A 25,837-nucleotide genomic window follows, 5' to 3' on the forward strand; every position below is an offset into this window, starting at 1 on the left:
TATTTTTCAAGATTCTGTCACTAAAATAAAATTGCATGCGATCTTTCCCAACGCGCAAATGAATATTTATGCTACAAACATCAAGACACTTTTCTTGAGTAGAGTTGAGTTGAGTAGTACTAATTAGGTTTAAGATGAAGCCTAATAATTCTCATAAATACTAAAAGAAATAACTAGTGAAAAATAATAATATGAAGTCTGGTGAATACAGGAGTATGTAAAAAAAAAAAAAAAAAAAAAAAAAAANAAAAAAAAAAAAAAAAAAAAAAAAAAAAAAAAAAAAAAAAAAAAAAAAAAACTAATTCCTAAAAAATTGCAATCGATTTATGAGATTGTTTATTGCTTGACGTAAATGAAGAAATAAATATCACTTAATAGAACGAGGGGAAAAGAACAAAAGACAGATAAGAATAAGACGAAAGCGGAAAAAAGAATGAGAGGGAAAATTAATAAAATTATTTGCTGAAACTTATTAGCAAAAAAGTTGTAATAGTGGTGAGTTCTGAGAAAATGAATTCCAGCGAATTACCCAAAATGAACTTTTTTTTTGGTTCTTTTGGTAAATTAAATTAAATACACAACATCTGTTTCGAATAGAGGAAAAAAAGTATTTTTTTCAAAGTAAAAAAACGTTTGATGATAGCATTTTTAACAAAGAGAATATTCTTATAATTTTTTGCCTCTATATGACTAGTTTTTTTAAATTTTTTTAAATGATATAGTTACTTTTCAATTAGTACATAAAACGTAACAGTTATGAAAGTATTTTACTTCTGAACAGTGATTTCAGAATAACGGCCACTCGTTTGCTAGTATGAACTTTGTATCAGTAAGTATTTTAGTACCAAGTATTTTATCTTTTGCCTGCAATAATTTTAACTGATCATTACTAAACGGTAGATACACTATTCTAGATGCGTTAGCGGCTAGCAGTTCGTCGTAATTGCAAATACGTCAGCGAAAGAAGCAATGTGTGTCAATATTTGTTGAGCACTTTTTATTTTTTCTTTCTTCATGTTTTAAACATTGGCAGTAGAGATGTGCTCGCTTTTTGAGGTCCGAGAACGCCCGAGACATACGTCGGATAAAGGCCAAATTTTTCGGTCACGTCACTTGGCTTTTGTCGTCTGAACAAGGAATTAGAATCTTTCCTATCGCTAACCTGTGAAACTCAAAGATGTCAAAAAAAATTAACAAGTCATATATAAAAAAAAAAGTCAATTTCCATTTAGGTCAACAAAGAAAAATTTTATTTTAGATAATTTAAAAAAATTTCTCCCATATAAAACTAAATTTAATTCATTAAATTTAATTAATGAATTAATATTTGAAAAAACTGCATGAACATCAAGTGTCATTCACTAATATTTTATAAAAAAAAATGTATTTGAAGTTGAGTGGATGAATAAATTGTATTTTATGAACGATTAAAAATTTAAACAAGATATAGGGAGACTGAACTAATAGTAGGAATTGAAAAAAAAAAAGAAAATCGAAATCTTAAGATAGTCAATTTAAGCTAGCTTCAAAAAGCACCGAATAGAAGTAACAGATCGCTACAGATTTTGTTTTTTCATGCGCAAAAACTCAAGGTAAAAGTAGCAAAATAGGTAAGGTTCTAAATCTGCTATTCCAAAAAATATAGCAATAAGCTGGTAACTTGTATTAATTACTTTGGTTATGATAATTGAGCAAAATTTTGCAGACCTATTCATGGAAAAATGGATATTTGGAAAAACGGATATTTTTATATAAGAAAATTATAAAGATAATGATTGTTGTTGTTGTTAATTTACGTCGCACTAGAGCTGCACAATGAGCTATTGGCGACGGTCTGGGAAACATCCCGGAGGATGATCCGAAGACAAGCCATCACAATTTTGATCCTCTGCGGAGGGGATGGCACCCTCGCTTCGGTAGCCCGACAACCTGCGCACGAAGTCGAGCACTTTACGGTAGCACAATTTAACGAGGACCCATACCGCATACCCTCGGTCCCTACGCAGAGTGATGCAAGTGGTCACCCACCCGCACACTGACCGCAGCCAGTGATGCTTTACTTCGGTGATCTGCTGGGAACCGTGTCTTAACGATCGACATAAGGTAATGGAAAATGCATATTTTTATATAAGAAAATTAATTCAAATCTTTCCTCCAGATACAGAAAACTGCAATTAAAAAATGGGATGAGTTTGGACAGGGACGATTTCGATAACATTGAATGCGTATTTCGAAAATGTTTTATTCGTTTTAGGGATTTAAACCGGTCTCAAAACATTTGATCGTTTTTAAAATTTTCGCCCCCCCCTCCCTATTATTATTCATGTTAAATAATCATGCACGATACATACACTTGAATCCCTTTCGAAATAAAATTTTAAATAAGTTATGCATCAATCCTGAAGATTAAAAAGCAGAGCAGATCGAAATCTCAGGCGGAATCCGAAACTTTCAACATTTTAAACTCATTTCCTACCTAATTATAAATTTTGAATTACATCGCTCCTCGCAACATCTGCGGCAGAAATGCGTTTTCCATGCATCATTTTTAAAACTTCGCCGTCCTCCTCCTCGTACGATGCCGATACAATTTTGTCACAGAAAAGAAAACGGCACGTTTCGGAAACTCAGAACTGTCCACTCAGTCAGTCGTTCGCAAAGTCGAGAATAAATAATGCGTTTAAAAGGTCTCCTCCAACTAGGGCTGTTTTTAATTTGCTTAACGATGCTCCAATTCACGAAACTTGCTTTTATTAACAGCAAGTGGCAACGTTAGCTTCATCCTCTGCTTGTAACCCCCTCTGGCGAAAACGTCAAATGTTATTACTGTCAGACGACGAAATGGATTAATTAAAGAGAAGAAGACTGCTTTTCTAAGGATGGTGTAAATTGTAGGGACAGGAATTTAGTTTGCTCAAGTCGTCGGTTTCCGTTTTCAGAGTAAGCAGAAATTCATGCACAAATAGGCACTATTTAAGGAAACGCCGGTCAGAACGAACGCTGAAAGAAATTGCGAAGGATATTTAATATTTTAGGTAAATCATCAGGATTTAACTTAAGACGACGCCATACCGAGGAAGAAATTCTCTTTCTCCTTCATTATTAATTTAAAAGACTGAAAAAATAAGTTCAGGCAAACCTAGAGTAAGTCATAAAGTTTCAATTGCTGAAAAAAATACTTGAAAATATTAAAATGCAAACAAACTATTAGAAAAGAACTTCTCTGTTGCGTTAGTAATCATTTCATAATTTATTTTCATTTGTATATTTTCAAATTTTCTTTTCAGTATTTGAAACTTCATGGCTTAGAACTCACTTTTTCTACACTTTAAATTAGTAATGAAGGAGAAAAAGAATTTGCGACGAAAATTTTCTTCTGCGGTATGGCGTCCTCTTAAGAGGATGCTGTGACGAGAGAAGAATCCTTCATTTTTATTCAAAATATCAAAATTCAAACTAATTTGGGCAGGATAACTTAGGATTATGCACTGAAGAAGTTATTCAACATTAATTTACATTTAAATGATTGCAAAATATTTTTTATAAGCATTTCAAATCCAAGGTTTACTCTAGATTTGCAAGGTATTTACTCTAGGGCTGCTTCTCTCTATACTTTGAATTTTAAAATACCAATGGATTGGTAGTGGTGCTTAAAACGCTTTAAATACAACCAGAACACAAACATTGCTATTGTTCAGATAGATCAGAGATATGTTCGTGTTAAATAGCTTTAAAACTTTCAACATAACCCGAACACAAATTAATTGTACAGAGATAATAAATTTATTTTACTTCCCCCCCCCCAAAACGAAGAATTTCTCTTGACACCATTTAGCATCTAATGATATAACATTTCTATTTGATGCATAACTTTTACGCATTTGGCGTAAAATTTTATCTCTATATTTAAAGTGGTAGTAAAATGTACGGTTTCGATATATTCTTTGCATTTATAAACTTAATTTATAATCCTTCTGATCCACCACTATTTTTAAAAAAATGAATCATATATAATCATATGTAATACTGTTTCATTGTCCGCATAAGTTTGATCGAAATACAGCGTATGTTTCTGCCTAAAATTGTAATTTAAATTCCATTTCACTACCACTGGGGAAAATCATCCTCGAAGGGATTAAAAGTTGGCAGGTATGTTGATGGCATTGTGATTAACAAGGTTTTTCGAAGCTCTGCCACCTAGGGGGGAAAAAAACCACAGTTTAAGTGCCCCACATTTGAAGCAAAACGATTATTTTAAAGTATATATACATCATCTTGCCGTGAAGGGCTTTAAAACGGACAAATAACTTAAAACTTTTAAAAGTTATTAAACTTCTTTAAAAATCGCCAATTTGGTGACATTTTTATTACCTAGGTGAAAGCTATCAGAATCATTGCCTTATTCTCAGCTTTTGCGAACTTTTATGAGCCCGGATAATGCAGCATTGCAGTAAGTTCTTAAATATTGGAAAAAATAATAATACTAATTAAAAGTGAAAAAAAAAAGAATTATAAAAAAATTATCAAACAGCAACGGCCGCCATAGTAACGTATGCGCACTGTTTACTATTACTCTTGAACACAATTGAAAAGTGTGATGACGTCCAAATAAGTTGCGCACGCCACCAAACCCAAAACAACACTCATTTTGAAAATGGCTAAAAAATACCACAAACGCTTTTCATTTTCACAAAACTGTGGCGTTTCTCCATATTGACGTTTTGCGCCATTTTCAGAACAAGCATAAACAACGCTGGCTTTAGATAGAGTAAACTTGTTCTAACAATCATGCGTAACTGTAGTAAACTCACAGCAGTTACGAATATCGCTTATTATTCGCAAAAATTTCATGTGACGACGGAGCCTTCGAAAAATAGCCTCAAGGTTCAAAAGCTAGTTTCGCTCAATGCTTGATTCAGTAGTTTCCTCCTTGTCTTCTGGTTTGGATTCAAAATTACAAGGCTACAGAGTTGAACATCGATAGTCAATGCCTCGGCTGTTCAACGTGGTTATAAAATAGGCTTATCAAATTATATCACAGAGATTTCGAAAATGGCTAATTTTAAGAGCAGAGCATCTTTACTGGAAAATAAATAAATTGACAAACACTAAAAAGTCAAATCATTAAAACGACTTTGAAATCATAATGTTTTCACACTTTTTGTTAAAATTAATTTACTTTTATTCTATAAATCAGAAGAAAAGCAATAACTTACTTAGATGTTCTCGGGTTATGGCTTTCACCATCATCCTAAAACTTTTCTGGCAATTTTAAATCACCGTTTTAAAAGTTCTTGTTATAATGCAACGCTCTGGTGAGTTTAATCGGCGTCGAAGATTTCTGGTCGCTTTACCTCCGCTACGTATCTAGTTTTCATTTTAGCTATTGACGAGGTCGACAAACTAGTCTTTAAAGTTAACAAGACTTGGGGGATATAAAATAGTGAGAATCAAGAGTTTAAATTTTTAGATGTAACCAAGGATCCGTTAAAGGAAACCAGTTGGCGCTGCCTTAAAATTTTGGTTCATGACAAGTTTAGTTTGCCCAAAATATAGTAATTAAGTTAGTTTTAGTATAGATATAGTTAGCAATGTTAGATACTTATTTATATATTAAGTCGAGGAAAAGTCCATAAAATCCTAAAAAAAGATCAATAATTGAATATAGATAATGTGTAATTGTAACTTTATAGAATTACTTTAAATTATGTATGTACTACGTATATTTACAACTATATATATGTCCTCCTTTCTTAATTTATTATTCAAAACGAAACGCTCTTTCTCACACTTTAAAAACCACATCCTGTCCTTTAATATATTTTTAGTTCAAGTATGCATTATTTAAAATTCTGGCGATTATCCCTCTAACTAATTCGTGGGACTTTTAACAGACCAATAACAATTACTAATTTTTCCCTTATTCCCTAAAATGAAACATTTTGCGGATTTACTTTACAAGATTTTCCCTAACTTTTATTGAGGAGCACAACGATTTCGTGTCCACTGTTATAGCTGTTCTCGCTTTAATAATTGGTAAATAAATTTTATACCCTCTTCCCCTGCTTAAGACTGTTTTTATCCTTCCACTCGGCAACGACGTTATATATATATATATATATATATATATATATATATTGAAAATGATATAATTGGCTAAATATTCGATATATATCGCCATACTCAATTCAAAACATGTTTCATTGGATACGGTTTACAGAAGGTATCCAATATTTTACTTATTTGTCAAGTGTTATATAATAGTTGCATGTAAGAATTATATAGATGATGGGGTAATACACTATAATTTATGATTGTCACGTAAGGAATTGAACCTCTCACGGTCTAGATTACGTATAAAAACAGACGAACCTTACTAACTGTTACTTCCCGAATTTGATGATTCCTGATATCTCGAAATATCTTGTGTTCATATTAAAGAATATGTAAACAATTTTTCTCATATCGGTCATTTTTATTATTATTTGCATATTGACGAATATGTAAAACATTTTTGTTCTTCATTGGGCATTTAGTATAGAAAATTCAATGACACAGAAAAGTTGAAATAATGAAATCAATAGAAGGACAATTGTACGACGCAGAAAGCAAACTAATAATGCTCAAAATTATGGATCGGGATAAATTTTAGAGGCAAAACACAGACCCGTAATGCTCAAAATCATGAATTGGGATAATTCTTGGAGGCAAAACGTAAACCCATAATGTTAAAAATCATGAATTAGGATTGATGAAGACAGTGTCGCCCTAAAACCTAAAGATATTTTTCTTTGTTTTAATGTGTCATCCAACTTTTTATGCCCTCGGGGAATGCAGCTAATGGATGTCCACGCTACCTGTCACATGCTGCTGTCCAAGCGGGGAGTAGGCATGTCACATCATCCCCCCCCCACACACACCATCACCTCGCAATCGTGAGATCAAGTAATATGATTTACCTCCTTTAAAACATCATTGAGATAGCTTGAGGTGCGCACTTAGCGTTCCCCCTCTTCTTTTTTTTTCTTCGTTTAATGATTTCACATCCCCTAAAGGAATATGTTCTATCTGGGGGGGATGATTAAAAGTTCGTTAATAAATATGAAGTCACAGCTGTGAAATGATTTGGTTTCACAGCTGAGAGGACACATGCAAAATGTTTTTTCTTTTCTTTTTACGATTTTAATTTGATGAAGAAGATTTGTTGTGTTGAATTAAGTAATTTTAAATTAATATTTTGAGTCATTGATTTATAGACTATGAATAGAATTGATTGAGCCTTGAGCTTTTCCGTTTTGAAATGCATTTTGTGCGTTACTTCAAAGGCAGTGATAATCACGACCAAACATTTATTTTTGAAACAAAATGCATGATAAATAATGGAAAATATTTGGATAATTTTGTGATTGTTCTCAGTTTACACGGCTGACTATTTCAGACGAACCTCAAATAATAAGTTAAATAAGAAATATATGAATGAAAAAATTAAAATAAATAAATAAAAAGAAAAGAAAACCGTCATAAGTCTAATTCTGGTAAAAAAAAATACGCCTAATATATTTCCTGTGGAAAGCTCGGCTACATTGACGTCTATTTTGGCGAAAAATGAAAGTTCTGGGAATAACTAGCTTCAAAGTGCGTCAGAATTGAAGGAACAATTCCATCCAACAAAGAGACGACATTGTTGATGTAGAGTCAGACTAAGGCAGGGCATACGGGGCAGTTGCCCTGGGCCCCCACCTCAGAGGGGCCCCAAAATCGAATAGAAAGTTTATTTAACGTTTCCCTCTTTAATGAATTTTTTTTAAAAACAAAATATCACTACAGTGTAAAATCCATCAGTTTCATGTTGGCTTCTTCATTAATCTGTAGTACGAACACAATCTACATTTCGTAAATCCATGGATTTTTAGGGCGTTATGCAGGAAAATTTTCGAAATTAATGTGCACAAATTTGGCCAATCAAAAGCCTGTATTTTTACTTATCATAAAATGTGATGTGTTTACAAAAATACAGGCTTCTGATTGGCTTAATCGAGCCATCGTAATTTTGCAAATTCAGCTGAATTCCCACTTAATGTCAGCAAGGATCTAAATTTTTCGCTGCTTGATAGTAAACGCTTAATTTTTCGCTGCTACAAAGTTAACAATTAGAAAACTGCATTCAGCCTGATGGACATAGAATTGTCAGAAAATCAATCAAATGGACAGAACAATATTTCGTCTGACCATTGGAGAGGGGGGGGGGTGCACTTTATAGCTATTTTAGGTTTTAGTCAATTTTCTTGTTATTTATAATTAGGTGAAAAATTTAAATATCTCCACAATGTTCTGTTCTTCATTACTGAAGCAGAGGGGAGCCCCAAAAGTTTTTGCCCGGGGCTCCAATTAGGCTAAGTCGCACCCTGCGTTGGTGAAAGATTATTATAATCAGAAATCATCCAAAACCAAAAAAGCAGTTTTAGTACAGTCAAGAGTTAGTCAGCAAAGCAATATTAAACCTACCAATTAAAATGATATGGCATTAAATGTATCTATATGAAAGTAACTGAAGAAAATGGGCGAAATCAATGCAAGCACCTAACACGAAACTATAATTCTTCATTGACAAAGTGCGTCAGAATTGAAGGAACAATTCTGTCTAACAAAGAGACAGCATCCTTGATAAAAGATTATTACAATCAGGAATAATCCAAAAAAAGTTTTAGTACGGTCAGAGTTAGTCAGCAAAGCAATATTAAACCTACCAATTAAAATGACACGGCATTAAATGTATCCATCTGAAAGCAGATAGACCTTAATGTTATGGAAATCGGGGATCTTAAACACACTAATGTAGTAATTGAAAAACAAAATGGGAGATATCAATTGCAGCACCTAACAAGAAACTATAACTCTCCGTTGACAAAGTGCGTCAGAATTGAACGTACTAACAAAGACGACATCGTTGATGATGATAATTATAATCAGAAATCATCCAAAAACAAAAACAGTTTTAGTACAGTCAGAGTTAGTCAGCAAAGCAATATTAAACCTACCAATTAAAATGACATGGCATTAAATGTATCCATCTGAACGCAGATAGACCTTAATGTTATGGAAATCGGGGATATTAAGCACACTAATGTAGTAATTGAAAAACAAAATGGGAGAAATCAATTGCAGCACCTAACAAGAAACTATAACTCTCCGTTGACAAAGTGCGTCGGAATTGAACGTACTAACAAAGAGACGACATCGTTGATGATAATAATTACAATCAGAAATCATCCAAAAACAGAAACAGTTTTAGTGCAGTCAAGAGTTAGTCAGCGAAGCAATATTAAACCTATCAATTAAAATGACATGGCATTAAATGTATCCATCTGAACGGAGATAGACCTTAATGCTGTGGACACCGGTGATCTTAAACACACTAATGTAGTAACTGAATGGGCGAAATCAATGCCTGCACCTAACACGAAACTATAATTCTCCGTTGACAAAGTGCGTCAGAATTGAAGGAACAATTCCAATCGCATATCTCCAATCAAACAAGGATACGACATCCTTGATGAAAGCAATTAATCACACAGAAGAAAAATACAGAGTTAGTTTCAGTTTCGATCGTGCTCAGAAAGGAGGAAATATTCTCGAAATGCAGTCATATAAATCACACATAACTGCATGAACCCTCACTTTAATGGGCACTCGCGATGTTTGAAAACCCTTCGTGACTGAGCGCCATTTTGCTTTAAATCGGCTCTTCATCTTGCAGGATCTGAATTCCATGTCTTCTGCTGGAATATGCATCATTGGATGGTGTTGCGGGGAATAAGAATGAATGGGGGAGACTGGCACACCCACATCGGTTTTATTGCAAGCAGACCTTCCTTTTACTCTGAAGGAAGACCCCCTTTTTTGTAATCTTAAAAGGCGGACAAGATCACAAAAATAAATGCCATTATAAAACATTAATGTTAAGAATATTTCTCGTAATAGACGAATATTAAGCATATAGAAATTTTTTTTTTTCACAAGTGATTTGTTATCTAGCAATAATGGAGCTTATATGTAACAGATTCGACAAAATTTTAGAAAAATAAATCAAAAGTTTAAGTTGAGCTATGAACAATAAATTTCTAAGACAAAGATTTTTTTCTTTAAAAAAAAAAAAAAAAACTTAATATTTTAACTAGCTAAGAAATATTTTTAGAATATCGTCTTCGTGTCTATTGCTTATATTCTAAGTCAGACTCTAAAAAGTAAAATAAAATAAAAAGGATGATCTGCAACATTACATTTTAACTCTTTCTCGAGGATTACATTTATTTATTACAGTAATGTCTCTGAAAGCCACCAGATGGTGCTCTCCCATTAATTCAATTACATATTTTTCTTTTGCGTGTCATTATGATTTTATAATTTGAGGAATGTAAAAGCAAGGGGAAATGTCAGCTCTTATAATACTGGTTATCATCATATCATATTAAAGTTTGTTTTGTTTTTAAAATGTCTTGTGTAAATTTGGTTTTGACCACCGATCCATACTTAGTAATCCTTTTTAAGTAAGTCAAATTGAAAAATTTTTTTAATGTCAGTTTCGTCTTTTTCCGAACTATGTGTTACTGTTAAACACCGAAATTGGTAGTTGTTGACTCGCACCGGTGAATGTTAACAATCGCATAGTCGCGTTGGTAAATGTCCTGAATATATATCAGTCTAGTTGCACACTAGTCATTACCCGGTATACATTTGTCCGGTATTCTCTACTTTGAAGCTTTAAGGTTCAGTGCCACTGCCAGGTATACATTTACACGGTATGCATGGATGTTTCTTTAATGTCAAGTGCCACTGCCCAGTATGCATTTTACCGGTACTCCGAACACTGATGTTTCTCCTAATCTATCCTCAGCAGATATTAAAATATCGAATAAATAGAATAATATCAACGAATAAATTAATATCAAATCGGATATAAAAAATATTTCTGACATTCATCAAAGCGACTATGGGATTGCTGACATTCACCGGTGAAAGTCGACATTCTCTAGATTTCGGTCATTCACTGTAACATATGTATATAATCATAATAAATGAGAGCACGATTTCTTGGAAAACCAGATAATCTCCTAAAAAACTAAAGGTAAAAAGGAAAAAAAAATATCCAAGTGAAGAAAAGAAAAAAAGACTGCCAGATCATAAACAATCTGTTTACAGGCGATGATATTTGTGAATCGGTGTTATTGTCAATGATAATTGTGAAAATCCAATAGATATTGTCAATCTATAAATTAAACCTATATAACATCCGCCAGACCCCTACCTATCCATATGACGCATTTATGATGAAAATTAAAACATACGTCCACTGGGCAGAAAATGTGAGAATTCAGCTAATATCGCCCGTAATGACAAGTTAAGATAATGAAAGCAGAAATCAAAAGAATTCAACAGATAGAGGCCAGAATTAAACAAGCAATCATTTATCTGTATACTACCATTATGCGTACTCATTAGACAGATTACCAGTATTCTAGCATAAGGTATCGTTTCAAAAAAAGCGAACGAAAGCAACTTATACAGCAGTTGGAAAGGAGAATTCACATACCAATTATTATGACCACCTGATAGTTTTATGAAAAATGAGCTATTGTGCCACAATGTTGCCGCTAGAGGGCGAGATAGCTACAAAAAGAGAATGCAAGGGCAAGCGAACCATCCATTGCAATTTGTTACTCTCAGATAAATGGGCAAAAAACGCGATTTAATGCGGGATGATTGTGTGTCGGAACCAGTATCAGCAAAGCGGTTGCTCTTGTGAAGTGTTCGAGAGCAGCAGTTTTTAATGCGTACAGAGACAAGCAGTCGTGGTCGTCACAGGCTACTGAATGCTTAACTGAAAGGAGACTCGCCAGAATTGTCCACTCCAACAGAAGATTAACAGTACGTCAAATAGCGAGGAATCTTAATATAGGTGCAACTGAGAACGTCTCTGAAAGAACTGTGCTCCGCATATTGCACCATACTATGGGAGCCGACGACCTGTTCGAAAGCCTCTGCTGACAGCCTTGAACAAGAGCAGACGTTTTCAGTTTGCAAAGGAGCATAAGGATTGGAGACAGTAGATTATTGGAAAAAGGGTCATATTGTCAGATGAAACGCGTTTTCAATTACATCATGAAGATGGAAGGGTTCGCGAAAACAGCACGGAAGTTTGGATCCCAACTGTAGCTGTAGTTCAAGCTGGTGGAGGCAATGTTATGCTTTGGGGGATATTTTTTCGGCATTGCATAGCTCCTTTGATCCCAGTGGAACAAAGTCTGAATGCCCAAGGGTATTCAAGTATTATCGTAGATCAAGTACATCCTGTTATGTGAATGGTGTACTCTGCCGGGGATGGTTACATTCAGCAAGACAATGTTTCTTGTCATACAGCTCGTATTGTTGTCAGATGGTTCTAAGAACATGGCGGTGACTTTACCTTGCTTCGTTGGCCTACACAATCACCAGATCTCAATCCAATTAAGAATATGTGGGATGAGATTGAACGAGGCATCAGACTTCTGGATCTGACGAAACTGAAAAGTGCTGTTCATCGGATATGGGGTCAAATTTCCCCAACCAACATCTCATAGAATCTATGCCAAGAAGAATTTGAGCAGTAATACGGGCTAAAGGTGGTCCAACAGTGTAGTGAGGGGGTGGTTATAATAATTTGGTCCCTCGGTGTATGTTCCCTAAGTAGGAAAAGAGGAAATTACATTGGTAAAGTCGAAAATGAAACACACGTTCCTTCTGTAGGAAAAAAATGTGAATCAAACTGATAGAGCGGAAACTGAAATATGAATTAGTAAGAGAAATACAGCATATTCAGTTGATAAAGTTAGGTCAGGTTATCAAACATAAGCCGTTATGTAAGGACATGAATGATTCCAGCATGCTGCATTAAGATGTTAGTGAGTAATTTAAGTAGATTATGTAGTGAAATTCCATACATCAACAGGTCTAATTTCATTGAGTAGCTCACAAAAATGTATAATAGCAAAAGGTAAATGATCACGAAATTAAGACATCTAAATACATTACTAAACGAATCACCTTCGAATCACATGTCTATCTAATCACAGCGCAGAAATCCCATAGGGTATACCATTTTTTGAAATAAAATTCCCGACACGATTTTTAAAACGAAAAAGCAAACAAGCATCACAAAACTAGGAAAAAGTGAAGAGAGAGAAAAAGATTAGGAAGGAAAAAATTCTTTGCCACCAGTCAGTTAATAGGCAAGACTAACAAGGGGAGGAGGGGGGAAATAGGAAAAAGCTAAAAACAGGAGCTGATAATTTCTTCTTTTTTTCCCACCGAAAGAAAGGAAGAAGAAATTCAAAAAAGGAACGGAGAAACCTTTTCTAGATAATCTCAATTAGAGACGTGTCGCCGCCTCGTATCGATGAAAAAGATTCCACAAAGAATACAACTCAACTCGTCTCTTTTAAAAGAGGGACTTCTTGTTTAGTTTAGTTTCTGTCTGGGGAGAAGGCAAACACAGATGTCTCCCTTTATCCAAAAACCCTTTTTATATTGGCTAAAAAGAGAGGGAGTATAAAAATAGTTTTCCTCTGATAGCATCTTTAACACTCGCAGAAGATTATTTCCCCTTTCAATGTTGATCATTCAATTATTATTATTAATATCTTTTTTTTGCACATCCAATATTTGTTCACACTATTCATTATCACCCGAAATGTTTATGGAAAAGATCTTTCTAAACAGTTAAGTAATATGACGATTGTTATTTCTTACCATCAACTATATCTACATTTCGAAATGGATTGAATTATATTAGATCTATATTTGCTGTACATTAAATGCGGTACGGAAAAAAAAAAAACGGATCACCCTGGATAACTTTTGATCTAATGATCGGATTATCACGTTCTAAGACAAAATATTAATGATTTGAAGATTTAAATTTAAAAGTGCTATAGCACATTGGTGTAGACGACAGGGTGCGCAGCCAATCCTTCAACAAAAAATAAGCACATTCTAACTACTTTTAAGAGCACTAAAAATATTTTTAAGCACTATATACATTAACAAAATGCAAAATAATTTTCAAAGACTTTACATGATCATCATAAAATAACTAACTTCTGCCAAAGAACTATTTTTCTTGATTACATTAACCACCATAAAAAGATATATTTTTCGGTTCTATTTCAGAGGGAGGAAAAATGAAGTCGTAAATTGAGAATGTCTTGCAAAATGCAGCAGAGCACGATAGTGCAAAAATAATTCCCACTGAATCCAGCTGAGTATATGCACATGCGGACCCGCAAGCATTTCATCAAACATGTAAAATGATTGGCGCTTTCATACGCTACGGAAAGACGGTACGCCGAAATGCATTGTGTTTGAATGATTTGTGAAAACATTTTCGATAAGGGCGAATTAAGCACTTTTTAAAAACACCCACCAAAAAAAGCACCTTTAAGGATTTTTAAAAATAAAAAATAAGACCTTTAGGCACTTTTTAAAACGCTACGCACCCTGAGACGATATTTTAAGTTACGAAATCAGATTCCTAAACATACGATTTTTGTTTTTTGTTTTTGCTTTCTTTGTATTAACATACTTTTTTTTCGTCAGATTTGGGTACTTACCAACATTAGTTTAGTTAAAGTACAATGATCAACAGAATCTGCAGAAGATATTGAAAAAAAAAAAATCTATATATTGAAGCAAATACATAATTTTGTTCTTAGTGATAAATAAAAGAATCCATTATTGTAGTAACCTTTTTCTAAAACATTGGTTTAATACCTCACAATGAACTTAAATTTGCTTAAATTTTACAATGTTTTTATTAACCACGTAAAATTGGGGGGGAAAAAAACCTTTTCAAATATTTAAGCCTAATTACAGACCAAAATATATTTTAAGCTCTAAATTACAGATACAATAACAACGAATTTCAAAAGAGCTAATTCAAAATTGCTTTTAAAATCTCAGACGGTCTACCTGGCATCAGGTATGTTCATCTGCAGTTGGTCACGACACAGGAGAAAACTCTAATTTCGGTAGTCTTCAATACATGGGCCATCCCCCCGAGCAACACTAATCATCATGTCCAGCTAATTGGCACTTGATTAATCTCCTCCTCCCCCTATGCCTGACCCAACTAGCGACCATCATTAGATTCGGTCAACTGCCAGCTTCTCTATTCATGAGGGTGTGGGTTGACCAGGGCGACCAGGTTATTCAATTATTCGTTCTGGCATGAAATGTTTGAAGATCGGGGAGGGGGGAGGGGTTTCGTTCCTTCTCGGGGTGATAGAGGATTGTTGGTTGGACGTCACCAGTGAACATTCGAGTAATTTGAAAACAATGTTTGGAAAGTTAATGAAACGATGGAATAATTTCAGTCAGGCGTAAGATGGGATGCTAAAAGAACAATTTAAATCTAACGAATCCATATTGAAATTGCTTAAACAGAGAACTTCCTTATTCTATATTATCTAGAAATAGGAATTGAATAGACAGAGTCAAATAGGAATTGAATAGTTCATCGGCAGGGTTCTTAATCTACACCCCCTTAAGAGTAAGAGGATGCTAAACAGTGCGAGAAGACTTTCATTGCAAATTCACATTCACTTACAGAAGTTACTTACTATTCAACGTATAAGAAATGTGAATTCAGCAGGGTGCGTAGCCAAATCTCTCAACAAAAAAGAAGCACCTTTGAAGCACTTTTTTCAAGCACTCTTAAAAAATTTTTAAGCACTATATACATAGAAAATAATTTTCAAAGACTTTACATGATCGTGATAAAATAAGTAGTTTCTGACAAAGAACTCTTTTTTTTTATTATATTAGCCACCATAAAAATATCGAGAGATTTTTCGGTTCGATTTCAGAGGAAGGAAAATGAAGCCTGAAATGGAGAATATCTTACAAAATGCAGCAGAGTTGCACATGAGAGTGCAATAATCTCAACGAATTAAGCTCAGCATACGTACATGCGGACTTCAAAGTATTTCATCAAATATGTAACATAATTGGGGTTATCATACGTTGCGGACCGACGGTACGCCGAAATGGATTGTGGTTGAATGAATTGTGAAAACATTGAATAGAAACTTGCGATAACCACGCTTCCGCATAATACGTGGCAAAAATCGACATGGTAGAGAAAAAAAAAATCTCATTTTCGAAAAGGGAAAAATAAAGCACTTTTTATGAAATTAGCACCTTTATGGGTTTTTAAAAAACGAAAATCGAAAATAAGCACCTTTAAGCCGTTTTTAAAAACGATACGCACCATGTTCAGGTGATGCCTAAAGACTCAAATGCTGAAAAAATATTTTTAAAATATCAAAATACAAACAAATTAAGGTAGGATTAATTGCGTAATCCTGATTGTATATTGTGAAAAGCCATTTGAAACTTTACCTAAACTTCAACGGCGATAAAACAGAATTTATCATGAAAAGAAGAAAAATAGTAAAGCATTCTCTTAAGAACACATGATTAGCGAGTAAAATTTCCACAAAATGGAATGAATAAAAAATATAGAAGGGGGAGAGAACAGCTTTCATACATCATATACAGGTAGAAATTTTGGACAGAGCCATGTTATCCTGGACATTTGAACGATGCTATGATTCAACTTTACTAACTCGGTTCAACGTAACTCTTTATTACAGCAAATTTGAAAGCTTGCATAAGGTATGAATGATTATGGTAAAAAGTTTGACAGATTTTTTTCTGACTGTGTACAGTGCAAAAAAAAAAGAAAAAAAAAAGGACCACTCTGATTAACTTTTGATCTAATCTTCGAACCTTCACCTTCGAGGACTTAATGGCTCGAGGGGGTTATCTCAAATATCCGAACTAATAAGTGCAGACGATATTTAAAATTACGAAATCAGGCACAAAAACATACTTTCTCTGAATAAACATACCTTTTTCTAAGACGGATTGAGATTTTTGATCCTCTAAATATAGGGAGTAATCGCAATCCGGGAGGTGTGGTCCCAAAAGTTTGGTCAGGAGAGCGCTCTAAAGTTTGGACCCCTTAATATTAATTTTATTTTTTGCGTAATTCGCTGTATCTCGAAAACTTTTTAAGCTAATCGAAAAATGTTTGCGCACGATTATGAAGTTCTTTTAAAGAAGCGGAAAACCCCCGATGTCAGACTTTAATGGATCACCCTAGTTAATTTTGCAGCTCAGATAGGATAGGTGCGCATTAACGGCTCTTGAAGTAAAGCGTGGACAACAGCGGTTCATGCAGAAGTTACACATATTTAAAAAAAAAAGATAGCTGTTCGAAAATGAATTCGAATTGTGTTCTAAAAGTTGGCATGGGCGAGTTCAAGATAAGCTTTTACCAATTAGTTTCCCGCACAGAAGATTTAATGGGCAACTAATAAAACCCAAATGCACAAAGGAAAAAAAAAAGTAATTTTAGGAAAATAGTTATTTTACGAGTCCCCACATGCTCTTACTGCCAATCTCCTCAATAAAAGACACATTCATGGGAAACTTGGCCCGGAACATCCCACTTTTATGTACACGAACACCCTTTTCCTATAAGGCCTGGCATTAATTTGTTTTTTCTTTCCCCCTTCAAAGAGTGGACTTTCGCCTCCCCCCTCCAGTTCTATTGATGAAGATATGAAATAGGGGGGAGGGTGTATGCAAAAGAGGGGAAGGGGGAATTGCGTGACCACTGCCTATATAATATAGCAGAGTGAGGCTGGCGGTTCAGCCACGCCCTGCGCTACAAACGCATATAAACAGCACTCACAAATCTAGTTATGATTTATGGCGTGGCACCTTGCTCCCGGTTTGACTCCTCATTCATTGGGGGGATGGCAGGGGTTGTCCATGGAACAGATGGGCAAACGATCGCAAAAGTGCTTATTGAATTAGATAGAATATTTTTGTTTCTTTCGAGAACGGTGCTTATATTTATCACAAATTCTATATTACAATAAAAACAATACGTGTTGAAAAATCCTAATTAAAGATCGCTTAAATAGTGTTTTATTTTATTTTATAACCTCCGTTGAACAGCCGACCCAATTTTTGGGATTACAACTACTAATGTTCGACTCCGTAGCATTGTCATTTTGAACCCAGTCCAGAAGACAAGGCAACTCCTGGATCAAGTATTGGGAGTAATTTTGCCTTCGTGGAGGGCTTTTTTGATGGAACTAACCTGCATTAGCGTTACACGGAGAGGAAGAAAACGAGAACCTCCCATGGTTAGCCTGGCCGTAAAGGGACTCTAACCCATGATCCGTCTACCATTGAGGATATGTCACGTCAGCACTGTGGTCGTTGCGAGTCGGATGCGGATTCACAGAGACCAGCCATTGCAGGGATTCGAAACCGGTTCAGTTCGTTGGAAGGCGAACGCTCTGTCCCCTGAGTCATCGTGGCTCAAGAAATAGTGTTTAAAATTTTTGTTTTATAGAAATTTTTAAACTCAAAATAAATAAATAAATGTAAGAAAAAGGAGAATATCAAAATATAAGTTTGCTTAACAATCCCCTTTATCGCCGACAGAACTGTATAGTGGTTACAGAATTGACCTCATCTCAGAAAGGTCCCTTGTTCGAATCCCGGTTAGAGACAGTTCACATTCTATAGTGCCTCTGAGAGAGTAGGGCTTCTCCACACTTCTGATACCCGAATGACGAAAGTCAATGCATAGATTTAAAAATTTTTTAAAACTTTCGATTTAAAAAAAAAAACTCGTATGGTATAGCTTCTTAGACGGGCTTTTATTCTTAAATTAATTTATCAAAATCAATATCTTACTATACATATACAGTCTCTGGCCAAATTATTAGACACACTATAAGATTCTATGTAAAATCTTAATTATCAAGTGATACTATACAGCTTTATTGTTTTTACGTGACTGAAACCGGTTTGCACTTGTTTATGTTCGTGTATCAATGGGTTAAATTAGACGATACATAATAAAAATTAGACTATTGGATAAGTTGGACGATATATTATATAAATATACAGTATTTATTATATCAGGTATTATATTAGTGTGCAAGTCCCTGAAAGCTAATCCCTGTTGTGAGAAGCAAGGCAAATCCAATCTGTGATGCCAGTCCCTGTAAGCTGAAAGCTAATCCCTGTTGTGAGAAGCAAAGGAAAATCATTTAGACTCACCTCCAGCACACATGACAAAAAAATGAGTAAGAAGGCAGTTGTAAACAAAGATGGAAAGACGTACGTACTTCAAAGAGAAGTACAGGCCCAATTCCTCGATGAACACTTGAATCCATTATTTTTATTTTCTCGAAAGAATATCCTATTTTCATATTCGAGGACGCCTAACCACTCCTGCCTTAGTATATTATAATAATTAGACCAAATCATTAGACACACTATAGTTTTTTAATAATGACATGTTTTGCACGTGTTTAAATGCAATACTTTTATATTTAAACATACATGTAATGGGTTTTAATTCAGGAGATTTTTTATATACTTCCTATTTGTATTTATATTTAACGTATTGCATTTCAATGTTAAGCCAGTGATACACGAACATAAACAAGTGCAAACCGGTTTCAGTAACTTAAAAACAATAAAGCTGTATAGTATCACCTGATTTTTAAGATTTTACACAGAATCTTATAGTGCGTCTAATAATTTGTCAAGGGAATGTACCTTCCGACCAGCAACTCAATTTACTTAACTGCCACCACTGTCATATTAAAGGCAGTCATTACGGGGCAGTATACAATTAAAATTCTAATACTTCAATGCCCTCCTCGTATTTATTCTCAAATGAGTGACTAAAACAAACCATTCTACCATTTTGGCTAACCCTTTTAAGCAACTCTTTTACCACAGTTTTAAAAATGCATACACTTTTCTCTCCAACTCAAGGTGAATCGCAGAGCATAAATATTTCCTTTTAAACAAGGGGGGATTATTAAAATGAAATAATTAACTAGCTAAAATAAAACAAGGCTTTAGTGAAAACCTTTTTTCAAAAGAGATATAAATAATTCCTGTAAAGCAGTTAATGATGATGAAAACAAATTAGAGCAACTCCTATCAGGTAATTATATCATTCCAGTGCAGAGCATAGATATATTTTTGAAAATTCATTCACGGGCCCCCCTGAGGACTAATGTGATCTCGTCACGCAATGGACACGCGTGAACACCCTACCAGATGAGTTTCTCTCCCTATAACCCATGCAGCACACAAAAGTTTAAATCTTATGGGTACGGATTTAATTAAAATATGTCTTTTTTCTTTTGTTGTTGCCTATGTTCACTTTCTAATGTTTAAAGGGGAATTAAAAATTAAATTCTTAGGGTTGCTTGTAAATGGATTACTTTTAGTTAACTTAAAAAGAGAACATTGTTGGAAATTTTGAAACCAAAAACGTTTTTGCTATAACTTTTAAAACGGTGTCCAGATTAATCAATCAATGTCCAGTTGACTTTTTAAAGTTTAGATAGAAATTAAAATGAAATTTTTATGGTGCCTCCAAATTGTAACGCATATCATTTTTGATTAACACAAGAGAGAAATAAATACATTGTTGAAAAATTTACGTTGAAACGTTGTACGGATGAACCATATTATCGACTCAATAAAACATTTCTTCTGTTGTCGCCTATGTTCACCTTCCAATGTTTAAAGGGGAATTAAAAACAAATTTTTATGGTTATTTCTAAATGGTAGCCAGGATTACTTTTAGTTAACTTATAAAAAGAGAACATTGTTGGAAATTTTGAAACCAAAAAATTTTGCTTTAACTTAAAAACTTTTCCAAATTAATTAATCAATGTCCAGTTCACTTTTTAAAGTTTAGATGGGAATTAAAATGAAATTTCTCAGGTGTTTCCAAATTGTAGCTCAGATCATTTTTGGCTAGCACAAGAGAGAAATAAATACGCTGTTGAAAAATTTTGTTTAAAACGTTGTACGGATAAACCCGATTACAGACTAAATAAAACATGATAACAAGATATTATGGTTTATGTCAAAGTATGAAAAAAACCTTTTCATTTATCTGAGCACATATCACGAAATATTTTATAATTTAGATACTAATGAAAATCCTGAATAATATTCAGAATTCGACAAATATATTAAATATTATATCTTGCTTTGACTTTCTAATTTACATTCCTAAATTACTTAAGGAAAAACAAAACAATTATTCACAGTAGCAATACTTCAAAAAAGATACATTTTATAGGAGATGTATTAGAACTCCATTATTAAATGATTTATTGAATTTTGTAGGGGTGTGCAATTTATGAAGCAGACTATAATTTAAATTCAATCAATAATAAATATTTCGAAAGAAATTACTATTGACATTCTAATTCACGTATTTCAGCAATGGCTAAGAGAGCGAGAAAAAAAAAGTTATACACAGTAGCAATATTTCCTGGAAATTAGAAAGAAATAATCTAATCAGCATCATTTTAATGTCAAATTACTCGAACTGCATTCGCTTAATTCAATTCTCTGTTCATAAATTGTTAATAGATTCAACATTTATTAGATTATTTCTGTTTCAAAATACTCAAAGACAACATATATGGGAGATTCCCTATGGTTCCCATTAGAATAGATGAGGGAGATTTAACAGTTACTAAGGCAACTAATTTGTCGTTTGAGGAATTTGAAGTTGCAGAACAACGACTGAAAATTTAGCATTTGCTAGAGCTGTATGTTAAGATTAAAACTAAACCCCCTCGCTTTTCCAATGGAGAAAAAACAATTGAGTTTTAGTTGACAAAATAGGAAATATGGGGGAGAGGGTCTTTAGAGTCTTTATAATAAAATAATGTTAAAAAGTACAGAACAATTTTATAACCATAGTTGAACCGCCGACCTAATTTTTGTGTTTACGACTACCAATCTAATGTTCAACTCCATAGTCTTGTAATTTTGAACCCAATCCAGAAGACAAGGGAAGTCCTGGATCAAGAATTGGGAGAAATTTGCTTTCATGGAGAACTTTTTTGGTAACCATAGAAATTTATATGGCAAGACACCATAAGCCTACGGTAACCAAAGAAATGTGCATGGTATAACTGCTTTATTTTATAACCGTCGTTGAACAGCCGACCCATGTAAAGTATTATATAGCGGAACTCCGTAACCTTATGGTATCTTTTTTTTTTTTAAATATAACCGCCGTTGAACTGCCGACCCAATTTTTGAGTTCACGACTACTAATGTCCAACTCTGCAGCCTTGTAATTTTGAACCCAATACAGAAAGCAAGGGAACATCTGGACCAAGTATTGGGAGAAATTTGCCTTCGCGGAGGACTTTTTGATGGAACTAACCCGCATTTGCGTTACATGGAGAGGAAGATCACGAGAACCTCCCACGGTTAGCTTGGTGGTAAGGGGACTCTAACCCATGATACGTCTACCACTGAGGATATTTCGACAGGACTGTGGTAGGTGCAAGCCGGGTGCGAAATTTGTATCGACCAGCTATCGCCGGAATTCGAACCCGGTTCGCCTTATCGGAAGGCGAACGCTCTATCCCCTGAGCCATCGCGGCTTAATGAAGCTTAGAAGTAATTTTCTAGATATTATAAAACTAGATCAAAAATGCTTTTTATGTTCACAAATTTGTGGCTTTTCTTTGCATTAACGTTTTGCGCCATTTTTAGAATCCAGCGAGGAGGGCGCTGGCTAAACATAAGCTGACTAATCACCACAGCAATTATGAAAATAGCAAAACAGGCGTTATTTCATTTGACGATAGTGTCTTCGAAAAATAGATTTAACCAAGAAGAACAGGGCTGAGAGCGTTAAACCAATCCAGACAATTTTCAATATAAAATCCAGACAAACAGGTAAATCAATTCTTCAGCCAAACATGATGGACATAAAAGTTCGATTAAGTTTCGTAAAGTATCAAAACTTGGAAATGAATGATGGCTAAATTGTAGTAAACCGAAATTGCAAGGAGGCACGCAAGACTGCTTGGATAAAGGTACATTTTTAATATTTATGAAAGTGGTAGGGAATTTATGTGTGGAGAAATTGATGGGAAATCAAATGATGCGTTGCGGATAAATGAAAAGCTCTTTTCTAAAAAGGATCGCCCGATAGAAGGGTTGAGTGTTGGTTATCTAGTTTATCGTCAACTAAGCGAAAAACCATTTTTATTATTAATGCTACAAAACTTACATTTTTATCAGGAAAGTAACATTTCTGAAAGGGCTAAAAAGATATCTTTTTGAGATTTTTCAAATTTTTAAAGTTTCGTTGTTATTCCACGGCAGAGTTATTAATAAGTAAGATAAATTTCCGTAATCTAACTATATATAAACATCTAATGATGGTGTCGCAGTTCTCCATTGTTGTTGGTACATTTTTATTGGCCGGAAAATCACATGGTAGGATCCAGTTTTCCCACATTCATTTTCATATTGGTTCGGCTGTCATCAGTATAAAACTGATATAAGTTATAAAGGTATTGTTCTACTGTGAATATTTTTGCATCCTTAATTTAAAGGTATTTATTTACCTGCACTGTTATTATTACGTTTTTGATTTTGTTTGCTATCTAAATTAAGAATTTAAGAGGATTGTTTTTATTATTATTAGAATAACGTAATTCTAAATTACATTTTAAGATAAAGTTATTTAGTTCGGTGTCTGATCTCATGAACAGTTTTACAATTATTATTCTCAGGTGCAAACTACATTAAATATACTAATATGAATTACCGTTAAAGAGATTCGGGAAAAATATACTTGAGGGTGCCCCTTGGCGAAATTGGCGACTTATGTTTGGCGTTATTCCTGTTTGAGCGGAACATCGTGGTAACAGGAATGGCGGCCAAAACATAATGATATTTCAATAAAACATTGGAAAATTTCAACAAAACATCGGCAAAAATTGCAATGAACTCAATATAAGCAAAATTAATAAACCCAATAAAAAGGATTTTGAATCGAAGCAAAAATTAATGGAGTAGGAGCAGAAAGAAAAGGAAAAAAACAACTCACTTCTTTATTAAGCTTGAATATTCTCAGATTTAGGTGCACAGAATTATCTATTAACAGATACTGTCTAAATTTATCATGAATAGAATCTGTGCACCTCCATCGACACATAAATTAGACGAAATACGAATCGAAAATGGCGTCTGTAATANTAATATTAAAACGCAAAATTAAAGGTTCAATCAACATTTCTTAAGTTAAATAATTCTACAGCAGGAATCAAAATCCAGCAAATAAATTTTAGATGTAAAAAAAAGGACTAAATTGAAGTGACGCAAAACTTTTATATTATTCGTATTAAAACTTTTCAGTATGCAAATTGATTATCCATTTATTTTGATGTTTATTTAAATAGAAAAACTTTTAAATTTTCTATCAAATATGTTATTCGTGCATATAAATAAGGAAGAAAGACTTATTTAGCCAAGAGTAACTTATTATTACTATCTTATGTTTCCTGATTTAAATTAATTCTTTCCTCCTTTGATTTCTAACCGACACATTGCGACAGTGTCTTAACAAATTTATGAAAGTATTAGGCTTGACAACTATGAGTTTATATTTTCAGTGATTAGTTTGCAATAATTATATTATTATTTCAACCATTTTAGTTAGAAATATTAAGTACTTTAGTTACTTTTTCTAATATTAAGTACTTTTAGTTTGTTTTTAAATAGTATTAACCATTACTAATATATTTTATCAGAGCTTTGTTTGAATTTTAAAAAAATGGAATAAAAATTTAATGAAAAAAAAAGTTTTTACATATTTATTTTTTTAAAACAATTTTTTCCACCTCGGTATAACAGAAATAAATACTTAGTAATATAATACTTAGTTATATAATATTCAGTGATTAGTTTGTAATAATCATAGAATTATTTCAACCATTTTAGTTAGAAATATTAAGTGCTTTAGTTACAATATTGTTTTTAAGTACTATTAAGCATATTACTAATAAATTTTATCAGAGATTTGTTTGCATAAAAAAAGAATCAAATAAAAAAAAATTAATGAAAATAAAATCAGAATTTTACAGATATTTTTTTTTAAAACAATTATTGCCAGCCCTGCTTAACAGAAATAAATAACAGCATTTACTTACGTCACACCGACTTTTATTAACATTGTTCAAATTCAACCTGTACAAACGGTCCCTAAAATGGAAGAGGAAAAAAAAAAGAATTAGTCACAAGCACGAAATTTGTAAACAAGCAATAGTAGCACACAGCACAAGCAGGTTATTACAAATATAACGAAGCAGATAAATATACATAAAACATTTCTTTTTTTAATAAATGAAACCAATTAAAGCGATTAATGTAGAAAAAGTTGCATCTTTAAATTATAATGAAGGCAACTATTACTTAGTAATTTAATCTTTAAAGAACTAATGAAGCCGCCAGGGGGGGAAAACCGAGGAAAAAAAAGCTAAAAGAATGTAAATTGCACTGTTTCATCGCATCATTAGAAGAGTTATTATAAAATTACTGTTAAAGCTATCTGCATCAGAAATAATGATCAGAAAAAAAAGACTAACTACGGCTAACAAAATTAAGGGGTACCAATAAACTATTAATATGCCAAATTATGATTGTTTCTTAAAAAAGTCACTTAGAATGCAACGGAATTTTTTTTTTTTTTAACTTTTACAACTAAGTTTAAAAAAAACAACCTTTATTTATTTATTATTTTTTTTTTGTAAATTAAAGTACTGATGTACAATGGGATACCTGCAAGTGACGTAGTGTGTGTATCTCGATCGTGATGGGCTGTTGAAATGTGGCATTTGTTTACGATAGCAACTCATTCTCT

The 25,837-nt window shown here is 33.5% G+C and overlaps 1 protein-coding gene across 2 annotated transcripts in view; it reads right to left on the reverse strand.

Annotated features, from left to right (window-relative positions):
- The window catches only part of LOC107449704 (semaphorin-2A), a 305,010-nt gene that overhangs the window by 46,868 nt on the left and 232,305 nt on the right, over window positions 1–25,837 (reverse strand). For both annotated transcript variants that reach the window (XM_021146653.3, XM_016065315.4), the window contains one exon: window positions 25,128–25,179. In XM_021146653.3, the coding sequence (XP_021002312.1) occupies window positions 25,128–25,179 (52 nt within the window). The remainder of the gene's footprint in view (window positions 1–25,127; window positions 25,180–25,837) is intronic.

This window comes from Parasteatoda tepidariorum, chromosome 7, assembly GCF_043381705.1.
Source record: "Parasteatoda tepidariorum isolate YZ-2023 chromosome 7, CAS_Ptep_4.0, whole genome shotgun sequence".
Classification (NCBI taxonomy): domain Eukaryota; kingdom Metazoa; phylum Arthropoda; class Arachnida; order Araneae; family Theridiidae; genus Parasteatoda; species Parasteatoda tepidariorum.